Source organism: Thalassophryne amazonica, chromosome 7 (assembly GCF_902500255.1).
Source record: "Thalassophryne amazonica chromosome 7, fThaAma1.1, whole genome shotgun sequence".
In the NCBI taxonomy this organism is placed as follows: Eukaryota; Metazoa; Chordata; class Actinopteri; order Batrachoidiformes; family Batrachoididae; genus Thalassophryne; species Thalassophryne amazonica.
Window position 1 is genome coordinate 94388823 of NC_047109.1, and position 16642 is coordinate 94405464.

The 16642-nt window shown below is 41.1% G+C and overlaps 1 protein-coding gene across 3 annotated transcripts in view; it reads left to right on the forward strand.

Annotated features, from left to right (window-relative positions):
• The window catches only part of LOC117514597 (zinc finger protein 576-like), a 30468-nt gene continuing 13826 nt past the window's right edge, over nucleotides 1-16642 (forward strand). Inside the window, exons 1-6 of one of the 3 annotated variants that reach the window (XR_004561907.1) lie at nucleotides 1-15; nucleotides 128-256; nucleotides 1126-1339; nucleotides 4945-5977; nucleotides 8826-9475; nucleotides 10299-10411. Coding sequence is in view for 2 of the 3 variants with exons in the window: in XM_034175127.1 (XP_034031018.1) it covers nucleotides 233-256; nucleotides 1126-1339; nucleotides 10299-10411; nucleotides 10627-10770 (495 nt within the window). In the remaining variant the exon portion in view is untranslated. Of the gene's footprint in view, nucleotides 16-127; nucleotides 257-1125; nucleotides 1340-4944; nucleotides 5978-8825; nucleotides 9476-10298; nucleotides 10412-10626; nucleotides 10771-16642 lie in introns of all 3 variants that reach the window. The other 2 variants (XM_034175127.1, XM_034175128.1) reach the window with 2 other exon arrangements.

Genomic DNA, 16642 nt, shown 5'->3' on the forward strand with positions numbered 1-16642 from the left:
AACATAGCCCACAGGGTAAGTTCCATCCGGGCACGCAGGGTCCCCCGGCCCTGATCTTCTTGTAGAAAAAATGGTGTCAGTAGCGTTCAGAGACCAGCTGATCAATTCCATGATTAATCCAATATAGTTTGAAGAATTCACAGCCTGGTGAAGTAGGGACTTTGAAGGTTGGAGCAGAGATAGAGGAGAGAGGAGGAGATGCAACCGCCCTCGCTGGAGTCCCAAGCAGTGAATGCCTTTAAACTGGGTATTTCTAGTGAGTACATCTTGAAACCTATTTAATTGTGCTTTGGGGTATAAATTTGAAGCAGTGCTTGTTGCGGTTCTGGCTGAGGGCTTACTTGTGTTTTTGGGCAGGTTGCCAGGTCTGCACTTTATAAGCCAGCCTGTTAGGAGACAAGCCGGAGTAAGCTGTTTCATCCCGTTTTTTGCTTTTTTTTTTTTTTTTTTTTTTTTTTTTGGATTATGGGTGATCATAATAGAAGGGCGCCCTGTGGAATAGGGGTGTAGCAAAGTATGATTCCAGGCTTCGACCTGTGCACAGGTAAAGATTGTCACTAGTGTATTTGTAATGGGGGATAAGTTGCATCATAAATCTGGCTTCACAGGAAATTTTGCTGAGTAAAATATACTCTGCCAGGATATCATTTGGTCCCAGTCTAAATATTATTTCGATTATTGAGTATTTTTTTGTATTATTGAGTACATTATTGAGTAAAATACACTCTATTATAGAGTGAAATCAGCTCTACCATCTTGACAAATCAAGTGTTTCTACTCCAATAAGAGTTGATTTTACACTGTGATAGAGTTGATTTAGCCCTGTGATAGAGCATATTTAACTCTGTTTGGATTGGGACCAAATGTTATCCCAGCAGAGGACATTTTACTTTGCAAAATTTACTGTGTGGTCACATAAATGGAATTAAAATTGTCAGATGAATTTGTATTTAAAAATGTCAGCGCAGTTCAGGATAGTTAACCCAAATCTTGCCATTTCCATAAAATGTGATAACATTTATTGCCCACTTATTAATGATATAGTCATAAACCCAATGGAATACTCGACATCAACTTGGTATGAATGCCATCAAACTGAACATCTGCACCCTTTTATCTCTTCAGCCTTCAGTCATGTCCATCGAGTACACCATTGATATCCAACTGACAGAGTTGGCATTTTCTGAGATCTTGGATTCAGAAGAAGCAGCTTTGAGTACGACTGTCAAAGGTGCTGGGCATTGTGCATCATCAAAACCCACAGCAGAAAGTCCAGCACCTACTGAACAGAAGCTGAAAGAGGAGGAGGACTACAAGGAAGAGGAAGAGCTAAAAGATGGTGCGACTCATTTATTTTCTATGCTGTGGTTAAGGATGGTGTCCTGTAAAACATAAGTTGATCCAAGTCAAGCATTTTGATGTGATTAATTACATAAGTAAAGTGTGTTTTTAAAAGTCAAACACTGATAGATTAGTGCTGAATAAACTAGGCAGAACGGTGGTTTAGTGGTTAGCACTGTTTTCTCACAGCAAGAACATCCCAGGTTCACTTCTGACTGGGTCCTTCGTGTGTGGAGTTCGCATGTTGTCCTGTGTTTGTGTGATTTCCCTCCGGGTGCCCTGGCTTCCTCCCACTTCCAAAAAACATGCAGTTTAGGTGAATTGATGACTCTAAACTGATGGTAGGTGTGAGTGTGAATGTGTTTGTCCGTCAATATGTGTTGGCCCTGCCTATCACCCAATGACCAGCCTCCGATGATCTTTAACTGCATTTGCAAATCCTCTTCAACCTATATTCAATTGAATACACCACAAAGACAAGATATTTAATGTTCAAACTGATAAACTTCATTGTTTTTTTTGCAAATATTTGCTCATTTTGAAATGGATACCTGCAACACATTTCAAAAAAGCTGGGACAGTATACATTTAGCACTAATTATTGGAACATAAAATTGGTTTGGTAAGCTCATTGACCCTTGACCTCCTTACACAGGTGCATCTAATCATGAGAAGGGGTATTTAAGGTGGCCATTTGCAAATGTTTCCCCTCTTTGCATCTCTTCTAATGAGTGGCAACATGGGAGCCTCTAAACACCTCTCAAATGACCTGAAAACAAAGACTGTTCAGCATCATGGTTTAGGGGAAGGATACAAAAAGCTATCTCAGAGATTTCAGCTGTCAGTTTCCACTGTGAGGAACATAGTGAGGAAATGGAAGACCACAGGCACAGTACTAGTTAAGGCCCGAAGTGGCAGGCCAAGAAAAATCTCAGATAAGCTGAAGCGAAGGATGGTGAGAACAGTCATAGTCAACCCACAGACCTGCTCCAAAGACCTACAACATGATCTTGCTGCAGATAGTGTCTCTGTGCATCGTTCAACTATGCAGCACACAAAGAGATGCTGTAATGCAGAGGAAGCCTTTTCTGCGTACACGCCACAAACAGAGTCGCTTGAGGTATGGTAAAGCACATTTGGACAAACCAGCTTCATTTTGGAATAAGGTGCTGTGGACTGATGAAACTAAAATTGAATTATTTTTACATAACAAGGGGCAGTACGCATGGCTGAAAAAGAACACAGCATTCCAAGAAAAACACTTGCTACCGACAGTAAAATTTGGAGGTGGTTCCCATCATGCTGTGTGGCCAGTGCAGGTACTGGGAATCTTGTTAAAGTTGAGGGTCACATGGATTCCTGTCAATATCAGCAGATTCTTGAGAACAATGTTCATGAATCAGTGACAAAGTTGAAGTTGCACCGGTGCTGGATTTTTCAACAACGACCCCAAACACACTCAAAATCTGTTAAGACATTCATGCAGACGAACAAGTACAACATTCTGCAATGGACATCTCAGTCCCCAGACCTGAATATTGTTGAAGGTCTGTGGTGTGATTTTAAGCAGGCTGTCCATGTTCAGAAACCAACAAACCTGTGATGTTTTGCAAAGAAGAATGGTCTAAAATACCTTCAACCGGAATCCAGACTCTCATTGGAAACTATAGGAAGTGTTTAGAGGCTGTTATTTCTGCAAAAGGAGGATCTAGTAAACATTGATGTATTTTTTTCTGTTGGGGTGCCCAAATTTATGCACCTGCCTAATTTTGTTTAAAGAATTATTGCACACTTTCTGTAAATCCTAGAAACTTCATTTCACTTCTCAAATATCACTGTGTTTGTCTGCTATATGATATATTTAACTGAAATTGCTGATCCAAACAACCAATGATTTATAAAGGAAAATCCTGGAAATCATCAGGCATGCCCAAAATTTGCATACAACTGTGTGTACCTGCGTGTGTGTGTGTGTGTGTATGGACTAAATGCAACTTTCAGTGTTAAAATTATTGTTATAAATTTCTTGCAATGATAGGTGACAGTTGTGCCATTGTAAATGAAATTTTCCCTTTACATTTCCACAAAATAGAGATGTCTCATTGGCTTGCATTTCTTTTCCCGATCACTGCATATAGACACAAATGCAACTGGGGGGGGACCTCAGCACTAAGGCAGTACACAAAACATGAGTGTACATTTTAGTCCATGGGCCAAGCAGGTTTTCGGTACCACCAAAGGTGACCAAACGAAACTTAGAATCCAGCCTCAGTGTACCATGGCCTACACAAAAATGTATGATAGCCATCTAGGGGGTCAATGGAGAATTACACAGAGGTCAAAATGTAAAAATGCTCCAATCATTTTGAAAACTGCACAATGCAAATTATTGTTTGGGTTGATAGGGTTCTAATAAGGAATAGTTTGCACCATCTGTCATGCTTAGTTGTCATGTTACAGGGTAACAGTAAAGAAGCTTGAATCTTTGACTGGACTGGGTTGCTTGACGTCCTCACGTCAAGCAACCCAGTCCAGTCGAAAATTCAAGCTTCTCTACTATGGAAACCACCTGGACAACTGAGAGCCTACACAGAAATGTTACAGGGTAACATATACGAGGTCTGTCCGTAAAGTATCGTACCTTTTTATTTTTTTCAAAAACTATATGGATTTCATTCATATGTTTTTACGTCAGACATGCTTGAACCCTCGTGCGCATGCGTGAGTTTTTCCACGCCTGTCGGTGACGTCATTCGCCTGTGAGCACGCCTTGTGGAAGGAGTGGTCCCGCCCCCTCATCGGATTTTCATTGTCTGGAAATGGCGGAATGAAAAGGACTTTTTTTCCATCAGAATTTTTTCAGAAGCTGTTAGAGACTGGCACCTGGAAACCATTCGAAAAATTTATCTGGCTTTCAGTGAAAATTTTACGGGCTTCACAGAGAATAAGGACTTTAACTACAGGTTTAAGGACCCCTTTAAAGGACGGTCGGTGCGGCGGGCTGCGACGATGCGGCACAAACCACTGGATCATTTCTAAGCTGATGGCTCTGTGGATACGAGACCGTCATGTGCTCTTTCTCTGGTTATCACAAGACCTGGACATCAGCCATTTTCCGGCAGATTTCACTTTTAACAAGAGATTTTGTCATGGAAAGCCGCGCGGAGGCTTCGTGCGTCATGACCGATTCGCTGATGAAGCGAGACAAAGGAACACCTCCGTTTCGGAGTGTTAGAGGACAAGTTGGGACAAGAGGACAAGTCCAGCTCTCCACAAGTTCTTTTACCCCATAACTCCAGAACATTCCATCACAGATAGCCCAAATTATGCCTTTTTGGAATCGTTATGATCAGAAAAATAATGTGGTGTAGTTTTCAACATGATTGGAGCACTTTTTACATTTTGACCTCTGTGTAATTCTTCATTGACCCCTAGCTGGCTACATCTACCACCCTGTGATGGTTGTCACAGATTTTTGTGTAGGCTATGGCACACTGAGACTGGATTCTAAGTGTCATTTGGTCACCTTCAGTGGTACCAATCAGGTCAAAAAGTTATTTTTGATGGCCAGACTTGGACCTTCTCATTTCTTGCCCCCCACAGAGTTGAGTCAGACAGAAGACTACCGCTGCAGAGTCTGCGAGCTTCAGTTGTCCTCCATCTTCAAACTGAAAGAGCACATGAACCAACACACAGGGGTACGTCCATACCATTGTGCTGAATGTCGAAAGCGCTTCTTCAAGGTTTCCAGCTTCTGTGCCCACCTGCGTAAACATCACACAGGGGCTCGTCTATACCGTTGTGTTGAATGTCGAAATCACTTCTGCAAGGTTTTCAGCTACCGCGCCCACCTGCGTAAACATGTTCAGGCTAAAGAGCTTTTCCGTTGCCGTATTTGTCTGATAGGCTTTCAGTCATTTAAAGACTTGAACACCCACCTGGCCATGAATCACTTAAAGAAGGAGTTTTATGAGTGTGACTTGTGCAAATGTCTATTTGCTTCTTTGAAGACATATCAATCCCACAAGCAGTTACACAAAACCAAAGTAGGTTTTACATGCACAACGTGTGGCCGCTATTATTCTACTTCACAGTCCTTCGCATACCATCAGAAGAAGGTATGCTATCGCGTTTTAAGATACACTGATTGTACAAAGACCTTTACTCAGAACATCGCTCTCCTGAAACACCGTTTCTCCCATCTGGGTTTGTTGCCTTACACCTGTGTACAATGCGGCCGCCACTTTCGCTTTGCAAAGCTGTCCTACCAACACAAATGCCAACCTCAGCGCATTAACTGCGTTGCATGAGAGAATTTCTCAACGAGGTGGACTTTCAGCAGCACAAAAAGGACACAGGCTGCTGGGGCCATCTGGAGGCAAAGCCAGATGCGATCTGCTGTCTGGAGTGTGGCCAGTCATTTGATACTAAAGAAGAGCTGAAGAAACACAGTGGCGCTCACCAGAGAGTGCTGAAATGTGTCGAATGTGGAAAGGGCTTCTGGTCAGCCTTGCTGTGAATGTCCCACATGGGTGGTCACGCCAGCAAATCTCCCTGCCTCTGTCAGACAGGTTTTCCTCATCGGCAGGGCTATGACAGTCACCTGAAGACCTGCGGAAAAACACCCCTACCTACGGTAAGTACGCTTTAGTATTTTTACTATTAAATATTGATTGATAGGATACATGGTGAGTATGGTGAGAATATGGTGAGTATTAAATAGTGTGTTAAAGTGTATGTGGTGAAATTGCAAAATTTATAATTGTGATTTTTGTGTGTGTGTGTGTGTGTGTGTCTTGGATCTGAAAAGTATTGATAGCACATCACTTTCCACATTTTGTTATGTTACAGTCTGATTCTAAAATGGACAAAATTAATTTTTTTTCCCTCAAAATTCTACATACAGTACTCCATAATGACAAAAAGGTTTTTTTTTTTTTTTTTTTTAAGATGTTTGTAACTTCATTAAAAATAAAAAAACTAAGAAATCACGTGCACAAAAGTATTCACATCCTTTGCCATGAAGGTCAAATATGAGCTCAGGTGCATTCTGTTTCCAGTGATCATCCTTGAGATGTTTCTACAGTTTAAATGGAATCTGACTGGGGTAAATTTGGTTGATTGGATATGATTTGGAAAGGCACACACCTGTCTACATATAAGGTCCCACAGATGACAGTGCATGTCAGAGTACAAACCAAGCATGAAGACAAAGGAATTGTCTGTAGACCACAGAGACAGGATTGTCTTGAGGCACAAATCTGGGAAAGGCTAAATGGAAGAAGTTCAGATCCACCAGGACTCTTCCTGGAGCTGGCTGACCATCGAAACTGGGCGATCAGGGGAGTGGCAGCATCATGCTGTGGGGATGTTTTTCAGCGGCAGGAACTGGGAGACTAGTCAGGATTGAGGGAAAGACGAATGCAGCAATGTACAGAGACATCCTGGGTGAAAACCTGCTCCATAGCACTCTTGACCTCAGACTGGGGTGACGGTTCATCTGTCAGCAGGACAGTGACCCTAAGCACACAGCCAAGATATCGAAGGAGTGGCTTCAGGACAACTCTGTGAATGTCCTTGAGTGGTCCAGCCAGAGTCCAGACCTGAATTCGATTGAACATCTCTGGAGAGATCTGAAAATGACTGTGCATCTTAAAGGGGTTTGGACTGAATTTTGAGGGAAAATGAATGTACCCCATTTTGGATTAAGGCTGAAACATAACAAAATGAGGAACAGATGAAGCACTGTGAATACTTTCTGGATGCACCGTATATCAAAACTTATTGGTGGCTGCATGTACATTAACTCAAAAATTTCCTTTACTCACCTGCAGTCTGGACTCATTTTTCTTTTCTTCTTCCTGTTCATATTGTGTATTTTTGTTCATATTGTATATTTGTACGGCACCCTCACTGTTCAGAATAAGACAAAACTCCACAGAATGGTGTCAACAGCATTAAAACTAGTGGAAAAGACAGGCCAGCAGCCTCTTCAGGCTCTGTATGAGGAGGTGGTTGTTAGACAAGCTTTCAAAATTACATCTGACCCATCTCATGTTCTAGTATTCTCAGAATACGACCTGCTGTCCTCAGGAAGGCGTTACAGAGTTTGCAAATGCAAGAGTAACTGGTATAGATTTTCTTTCATTCCCATTTCCATTTCTTTCCTTAACAAACAGTTAAATACATCCCGGTCCTTGCCACCACCTCCTCCGTCCTTGGGTGGGAGGAGGTGGTGCAGGTGTGCGTGTTTTTTGTTTTGATTGTTTGTTTTTTGTTTAATAGCATTGTGTTGTACAGGTTTTGAACTGCAGTTTTATGGCATTTTAATTATTTGTTCTTATTTGCACTGTATTCTTGTCCTTGCTTTTGTGGCCCTTACAGGTCTGTTTTTGTTGTATGTGGCAGCTTCCAAGAGGGACTATAAAGTTGTTGTCGTCATCATCGTCTTCCTTTGCATCCTTTTTAATGTGCGGGGTGGTGGCCAAGTGGTTAATGTGCTTGGTTTCAGTGCAGAAGGTTCCAGGTTTGAATCCCACCCCTGCCACATTTCTCCATGTAATATGGAGTTGCGTCAGGAAGGGCATCCGGCGTAAAACCTGTGCCCATTCAACATGCAGATCCACCTTGGATTTGCTGTGGCGACCCCGAGTGCAAACAAGGGAGCAGCCGAAGGGACTTACTAAACTCCAGATGATGCCATGCTGGGCAGCTGGAGTTGTCAGGATCTGCTCCGGCCCAAGGTTCATGTCTGGGTTTCCCCCCTATTTTGGTCTAGGCTTCCACTGATGTTTGTACAGTTTTACGTTTTATATTATTATATGTTGTCATGTAAGTCTTGTTTTGGTTCTGTTTGTTTCTTTACTTTGTGTAATGCTTTTGTTACCGGTTTTATTCTGTGTATCATTTATTTATGGTTTAGTCATTCATTGCATTACCTAGTCCCTGGTTTTGATTTGTTCATCATTTATTTCCTATTCTGTCAATAGTTTGTTTAGTCATGTTTAGGGTATTCAGTTTCCTGTGTCACGTCATCTCTTTTTAGTTATTATCACTGGTTTTCCACTCCTTACCTCGCCACCTTAGTTTTAGTTTCGCCCCCCCCCCCTGTTTTGTTCATGTTTATTATGGTTAGTCAAGGACGTCACATTTTGCACCGTTGGTTGTTCTGTCATGTAATTATCTTGCCCCAGTTCACTTTACTTTTACCTTACTGTACTCTCTTGCACTTACCTTTGTCTTCCCTGGTCACGCCCCCTTCCAGCACTCTCTGCACACCTGTTCCTCATTTCACACTCTGATTCTTCCACTAGTATTTAAGCCCTCACAGTCTCACAGTCCCTCCCCAGATTGTTGCATTTTGCACTTTCCAGCTTCACGCCATTGTCCAGTTGTGCCTTGTTGTATTTCTGACCTTGCTAGTGTTACCGACCTCCGCCTTGTCTTATCCCTGAACTTTGCTTGTTTTTTGGACTCTGCCTCAGCTTGCTACCTGCCTGTACCTCCACCATGTTGATTGATTCCCTGTGTACCGAACCTGTTGCCTGCCTATTGGATAAAGCCATTTTTCTTGATCTACACCTGTGTCTGTGAGTCTGCATATGCCTCCTACAACCTTCAGGGCCAAGCCACCACAAGCCATGACAGAACAATCTGGCCAGTACCTGGAGGCAGTGGACTCAGATCCTGAGCTGAACTTGATGACAATTAAAGAGATCTTCGCTGACATAAGATTTTTTTTTTCACCTGTTTCCGCCACACCTACACCCCATGGGAAAAGTTTGACTACCTGGAGCAAGCTTGGGAAGTCACTGAAGCAAATACCTGGCTCTACAGCCTCTTCCCTGACTTAGAAGATCTGGACAGTTTGTTTACTGCAGAGAGGCTCCCAGACTGGGTGAAGCAACCTGAGCTATATCCGCAGTCCACTTGCCCGCCATGCAATGATGACACTGAGTGGGTTGACTTAGATGAGGATTCCTCATCTGAGACAGAGGAATCATCACCCCAGCAGATGGCAAAATTTCTCTTCAAAATACAGGACTTATTTTTTGAATTCAGAGACAGTTCAGGAGAGCGGAACAAGCAGCGCATTCTTTCTGCTTTAGAACTCCTACATGCTGCACCCGAAATGGTAACTGCCTTCCCAGAGTTAAAACATATCAAAGCTACAAAGCTCAGGAGTATGCAATTAAAATTCAGAGAGGTCCAGGTTGAGAAAATGTCCTCAAGCAAATGTCCCAAACATCATAATATTGGCTATGAATTATGATTTAGTGCCATATATTTTGAAGTAGTCTAGTAGTTGTATCAATGTATATATGTTGTTAATAACTGTCAAATAAAATAAAGTACAATTCAGTAGTAGTTGTGAGATAGTGGTTAGCACTCTTGCCAAACAGCAAGAATGTCCAGGGTTTGAATCCATCTGTGACCATTTTTTTTTTTTGGTCTGTGTGTTGAGTTTGCATGTTTTCCCCGTGTGTCTGTGAGTTTCCACTGAGCACCATTAAAAACATGCTGTTAGTGTGATCAAGTTGTTTGAAAAATATGTGATTAAGATTGGTTCAATGCAGAGACACAATTTTACTAAGAGGATTTAGAAGCTATTAATAACAAGAATAATAACAATGAAGTATTTCAGCAATGTTTATCACAAACACCTGGAATAATGTGGCTTGTTGTGTGGTGAAATGCCTGAACGGAAGTAAAGTTAACTTGCTGCATGTTCAGGTCAGTTCTACTTGAATTCTGGCATTTTCAAATCGCAGTAGACTGTAATTGACCCATCCAAGAATGATGCTATGAAAAAAGTATTAGATGAGTCCCTTGCATGCCAGAAAAGCAGAATCGGGTCTTTCAAACCAGTAATATGAACACAACCTTGGACACTGTTTAATAACAGGCACTGACAGATTGACTTTTTTGTTGTGATAGTTTCTTTCCTCTCTTTTCAGACCAAAATGAAAATCTTCAGTGTTTCCAGTGCTTCATCACGTTCTGCAGTGCCAAAGCTAAAGAAAGACATATGAAGAAGAGCCACAGGGAAGAGTACAAACAGCTGCAGCAGGTACACCTCACAATATCTGCTGTTTGTGTCAGAGATTATTTTTTGAAATTACATTCTACCTGTTTATTTAACCTGCTGGTGGTATGATAAGTGTCAGATCAAAAACAGACTCCTTAACGTTGTTTGTAAATGGTGAATAAAGGTGATCAGATGGCATTTTGAAGAAGGTAACTCTGGTATTATATTATTTTCAGTTTATTTCTTTGTTGTCACAGGGCAACACATTATTCACTTGTTACGTATGCGATCGATCATTTTTGTCATCTGAGGAACTGACCCAGCACCAGCCAACACACAGCAAAGACGACAAACCCTTCAAATGCGTTCACTGCAAAGAGAGCTTTAAAACATTCTGGGAAGTGAGTATAGCACAGTACAGTATATATTACTGTTCTTTGTACACCCAGTTTGTTCTTTTGTGATTTCTGTTTATTTACTTTTTTGTTTTTTGTTCTTTGGTTCTTTTTAAAATGTAATTTTACTTTATGTAATTACAGTTGAGTATATAAGAAGTTATAGTTATTTTATGTATTTATGTTTTATGGTGGCGGCCAAGTGGTTAGTGCGTTTAGTTTCAGTGCAAGAGGTCTCTGGTTTAAACCCCACCCCTGCCACATTTCGCTATGTAATGTGGAGTTGTGTCAGGAAGGGCATCCGGTGTAAAACTTGTGTCAAACCAACATGCACATCCACCTTGGATCTGCTGTTGCGACTCAGAGTGAAAGCAATGGAGCAGCTGAAGGGACTTAATATTTGCCTGTCTGCCACCACAGTAGAGCATAGAAATGTAGAGTAACAGAAATGAAACAATCAGGTTGTTCTTATGTAGACATATCAACCGTTTAGAAATTTCAGCCATTTTTATACGCAGTCCCTCCATTTTCAGAGACCATAAATAATTGGACAAAGTAAATCTAAAGAATCTTCTTAATGTAATGGAACTCATTACTTTTTCTACCAGTTTTTTTTTTTTATACATGTCAGGGAATGGATACATGAACATTTGTAAGTCCACTGAATGTGTCGCGGACTTCATTTACATAAATCATTCCAATCAGATGAAGTCTGCACGATGTAGAGTTTCTCCAATCACAGCCACAGAACCCTGTAACTCCTTCAGAGTGGTCATGGGTGCCTTGGTGTCTTCTCTCACTAGTCTTCTTGTGGTTTGGTCACTCAAGACAGATTCACCGTACAGTACCATACTGTTTGCATTGTATTAATGAATGATGTATTATTTACCTGAGTTATCGAAAGAAAACTGGGTGTAAAAACAATTTATTTTAACAGCAATTCTTATATTTAGTGTATATTAAATTACTTCTGGCATCTGATAATGTAGGAAGAAAAAGAATAATTAAAAATGAGTCCTATGGAGACCCAGTCCCTTTATACAGAGAGTACCGACATGACGAGCCAGGGGAAACGGAAAAAAAAAACAAAAGCTCACCTGACTCGTGGTGCCATCTTGGGGCCAAGTTTGCATTTGTTGTTAAGCTATCTGCGTGTATATCCAGTTTGTTTATTTATTCGCTGAAAATGCCAGGTTGTTGTGTGTTTGGATGCACAAATAGACATAACAAGCGGTTCAAGATGTACAGATTCCCTTCAGATCCCAACAGATGAAATACATGAGAAAATAGTCATAGAACGGCCCAGCTGCAGCTTCCTCTGTGATTCAGGAGGTGATCAGAGCCGTTTAGCCAATTTGCAGAATAAAATGATTAATCCGCCACAAAACAATTATTTTATATACGCAGCATCCAGCGCAGAGCGTGTGGCAGCCGGTAGAACAAAGAATGGCGTCCAGCTGTGAACACAGTGCATCTGATTTGCATCCGCCGCAAATCAGATGCAGTCGCTATAACTTATTTTAGTTCATGATGTGGACATGATGGGCATGCAAAATATCCATTTTACACACCGGACCAGTCCCTGCCAAGCCACAAATCCCCATCAGTTGCGGATATCAGCAGATGACGCCGAATATACAGCGCATATTTGAGTATGTACTGAGTATGTATTGAGTATGTATGGTGTATGTGTAGCCAAAATTTTGTGCAGCTCAAAAATCCTGGTAACGGAAAAACGTGCCTCTACGGAAAATAGCAGACGTGTGCGGGTGTCGGCCGACTCATACAAGCATGTTTCACGCATATTGCGGATGTTAGGGCCCTATCCAACTGGTGTTTAGGAGGATTTGCGTATGGATTGCGCACAAAATTGGCCCATATTCGCCAAACATCTGCAGTATCCGTGTAACATGCCTGTATGAGTCGGCCGTCATCCGAACATGCCCGTGATCATCCGCAGAGGCACGCATGTCCGCAGCCAGGATCTTTGAGCTTTTCAAAAATCTGGATGCGGATAACATCCGCCTTACATACTCCGTATATACTCAATTCATACACAATATATACTCACTCTATGCGCTGTATATCTGCCGTTAACTGCTGATATCCGCAACTGACGGGGATTTGCGGCTTGGCAGCGGACTGAGACAGTGTGTAAAACAGATATATATCGTGCCCATCATGTCCACATCAAACTAAAATATGTTGTAGCGAATGCATACAAATTTTTATTACATCTGCTTTGCAGCTGATTTGCGGACAATCTGTGAATGCATAACAAACACATCACGTAAACCCAAAGTATTATATGTGGTAGAAAGTGACATACCTGCCAGTCAGTGCCGGTCCGGCTGTGTAAATCCACAAATATGTAATAGCTGCTGCAATCCAGGACTTTTATTTAACACCAACAAAAGGAAAAGTTGCTGTTTATAGCCACAACTCACGCTGAAGTCTGTTTTCTGTGACACACTCAAAAAAAAAAAAAAAAACACCCCCCCCCAAACTCATGAACAGTTAGCCCTCACTTCTCTGTGATCAACTTGTTCAAGTCCAGCAAATGCTCCAGAGCCTGTATTGTTGGTGTGAATCGTGATGCAGACGGCCCGAGTGCGCATCTTTTATGACCGCAATGCGGAAGCCGTGCACGCGTAACACGTGCGCGATGCATTCATAATACACCTGTGATAATCTCAATGTGTCGGATCAGTTTCCTCACTTGCGTTATATAACCGTGATTGTTCATCATATATTCGCTATATATTATTAATATATCCGTAATTCATACTGGGACATTTGTTATTTTTGTTGCGGACGACAATGAACGCCCGCAATTTGTATATGCAATTCATGCGCAATTAATCCTCTCCCCAGTGGGATAGGGCCCTTAAGCGAATATGAGCCAATTTTGTACGCAGTCCATACGCAAATCCTACTAAACGCAAGTGGGACCGGGCCCTTAACGTGATACGTTCATTCAACCTCTTGAGTTAAAGGTCAAACATTGGGTGATGCGAACATTCAATGAACATTATGCAAACATTCACAAATGTTCAAATACCATATGAACAGTTGCAGCAGAACATTAAATGAACATTTGTAGAATGTTCAAATGTGAACATTACCTGTCCTCAGTCTTTGTTCATATGATGATCGTGCAATGTTCTTGCTCAATTACCTACAATTTTTGTAATTGTTCCTATTGAGAACAAAAATATTAAGTAAAACAAACTTCATAAATGTTTTAAAATTCAATAGGTTTTATTCCAATAGTGACTTGCAATGTGGAATTCACATAAAATTAACACTGCAGAAACTTTTGAAATTACTTAATTGATAACAGATTAAATGATGGAATTCATCTTTACAGAATTAAACATCATTGCTCAAAAAGCACATAAAATGAAAAATTTTCAACTTTACAAGTTTTTAATCAGATTTGAAGACTCAGTATGAGAGTCAGATACAACACAATTGAACACAATTTTTAAAAGCGAAACTGAACAGTTAAACATATTACAATCAATAAATTTCCTGAGGAAATTCATATGATGAAAAAAATATACAAAAATACAAAATTATTCATTTAAATTATGTTTGATCCCCAGAGAAAAGGTTTCTCTGGAAGTAAAATTAAATTTTATCAAATATTCCACATACAATGCAAATTAAATGCTGCTGCTAATCTGTCCATAAGCTTTGATATTATAGAATATAAACACCCTCATATCATAGAAAATACCCTCAGCCGTATGAGCAGTCTTCTTAATAATTACTTAATTGGTATCCCAGTGCTAAGCGTAATGTAATATACACACACACACAGGTGGGGCCAAAAGTTTACATACCCTGGCAAAAGTTTTGTTTTTTGGCCATTTTTCAGAGAATATGAACGATAAACTTTTTCGCTCATGGTTCGTGGTTGGGTGAAGCCATTTATTGGCAAACAAGTGTTTACTCTTTTCAAATCATGACAACACAAACTACCCAAATGAACCTGATCAAACGTTTACATACCCCTGTTCTTAATACCGTGTACTGCCTGTCTTTTGTGGTAGTTGTGGACGAGGCTCTGAGGGTACAGCTGCCACTGAATGTTTTGGACTTTATTTACATCAGTTATGAAGAAATACAAACAATATGGCACTCTGTTAAATCTGCATGGACAGTTCTGAAAAACTGAGTGACTGTGCAAGAAGAGTGAGGAAAGCCACCAAGTCACCCACACAACCCAGAAGGTGTTATAGGCTTACGTGGCTGTGATTGGAGAAATTATGCACAGTGCAAGCTTTGCATTTTGTATCACCAGTTATCCATCTTCATGATGAAGTGGTATAGAGGAGGATTTTCTTAAAAAGACGACCTGAAATTTTAGCTACAAATTGCCAGAAGATACATGTGAGATGCAAGCCTGGATTTGATCTGTTTTGGTGAAAGAAAATCCTTCTGTGCTCTACTCCACTATGAAGCTAAGAGTAGTGATACAAAATGCAAAGCTTGCACTGTGCACAATTTCTCCAATCACAGCCACATAAGCCTATAACTTCTCCTGAGTTGTCTGGGTATCTTGGTGGCTTTTCCTTGTAAATCACTGCAGAGGTGTTATCAGGTTGTGAAAACAGTGTTTTCAGTTTTCGAAGTATTTTTCAGTAGCTTTTGCATAATATATGATAGACATGTTAGATTTACACAGAAATGAAGCTGTTTTGGAGAAGATTCTGCCATGATGGATTTGCAGCGAAAGAGAGACCAGACGTCACGGTGCCTCTCTACTGTGACTGGCTGTCACGTCACCCCCCCCCCCCCCCCCAAAAAAAATATACTGATTTGCAAGACTGATAGTTTTTCAAACCTGTAATCTGGGTCAGGAAAAAGTTCAGGATGGTCCCGTCTATACTTGTTTGATTCTGCTCGGACAGGACATCTTCAGATTATGGCACAATTGTAGAAATGATGGTAGTACTGTCCATTGATGTGATTTTTATTGCAGGCGCCATGAAAACTCCGCAAATTTCTGGCACGTCCCTGGCAAGGCTGCCTTTGACGGTTCCTGACTTGTCCTGACTGCCAAAGATAAACAGGAGCCGTAGCATTCAAGCAGCCCCTGACAATGATTGTTACTGTACCCTTCCCTTGTTCCATTCCAGGGGTGTATGCAGTTAAGGTATTGATTAGGGCATTCCTCTGGTGCCTGGTTCCCTTGTCCTCGCCATCAAGTCTGTCATTAGCACTCTTGAGCTGCAAGTTGAAAATTTCCTTTGTTAGTCACAAGCAATTATATATATTTTCCTGTTCAGATACTGTATAATTTGAGAGGCATGGTCATAACTGGTATTCAACTCAGCACCTTATTGGACAGGCCCTATATTTTTAACAAGCTGTTTATATTGCTTCCAGAATTTTCTCAATTTAGTTATCAATTAGGTATACCACACAGGTGAAAGCAGATCAGACAAAAATGATTAATCCTCTGTACCCACTGCTATTTGTGTAAAGGGCCTTCCACACCACATGCTTTGCAAGCATCAGAGGCACCACAAATCGGTCTAAAAAGCATTATTTTCAATGAAACGCGTTGCTTTTTAGAGGCGTCTGATGCTTCGCATGAAAAGCCGAGCTAAACCAACGCTTCTGCCAGGAGTGTGCGCATTTCTGCTTGTCAACAGGCTGACGTGGTCAAAGTTCAACCCAATCCAACTTTTGCTGCTCTGAACTGACAAAACTTCACTGTCCAATAGAAACGTGTCGGGTCCAAACATGGAAGACTAGTGGCAGAAACCACTGATCTCTACAAAACAGAAAGGTGTCACAGGACTGCTCATTTATACAGAGCACTTTTCTGAAGAAAAATCCTTGCAAATGTTTTTTTAAACCTCAA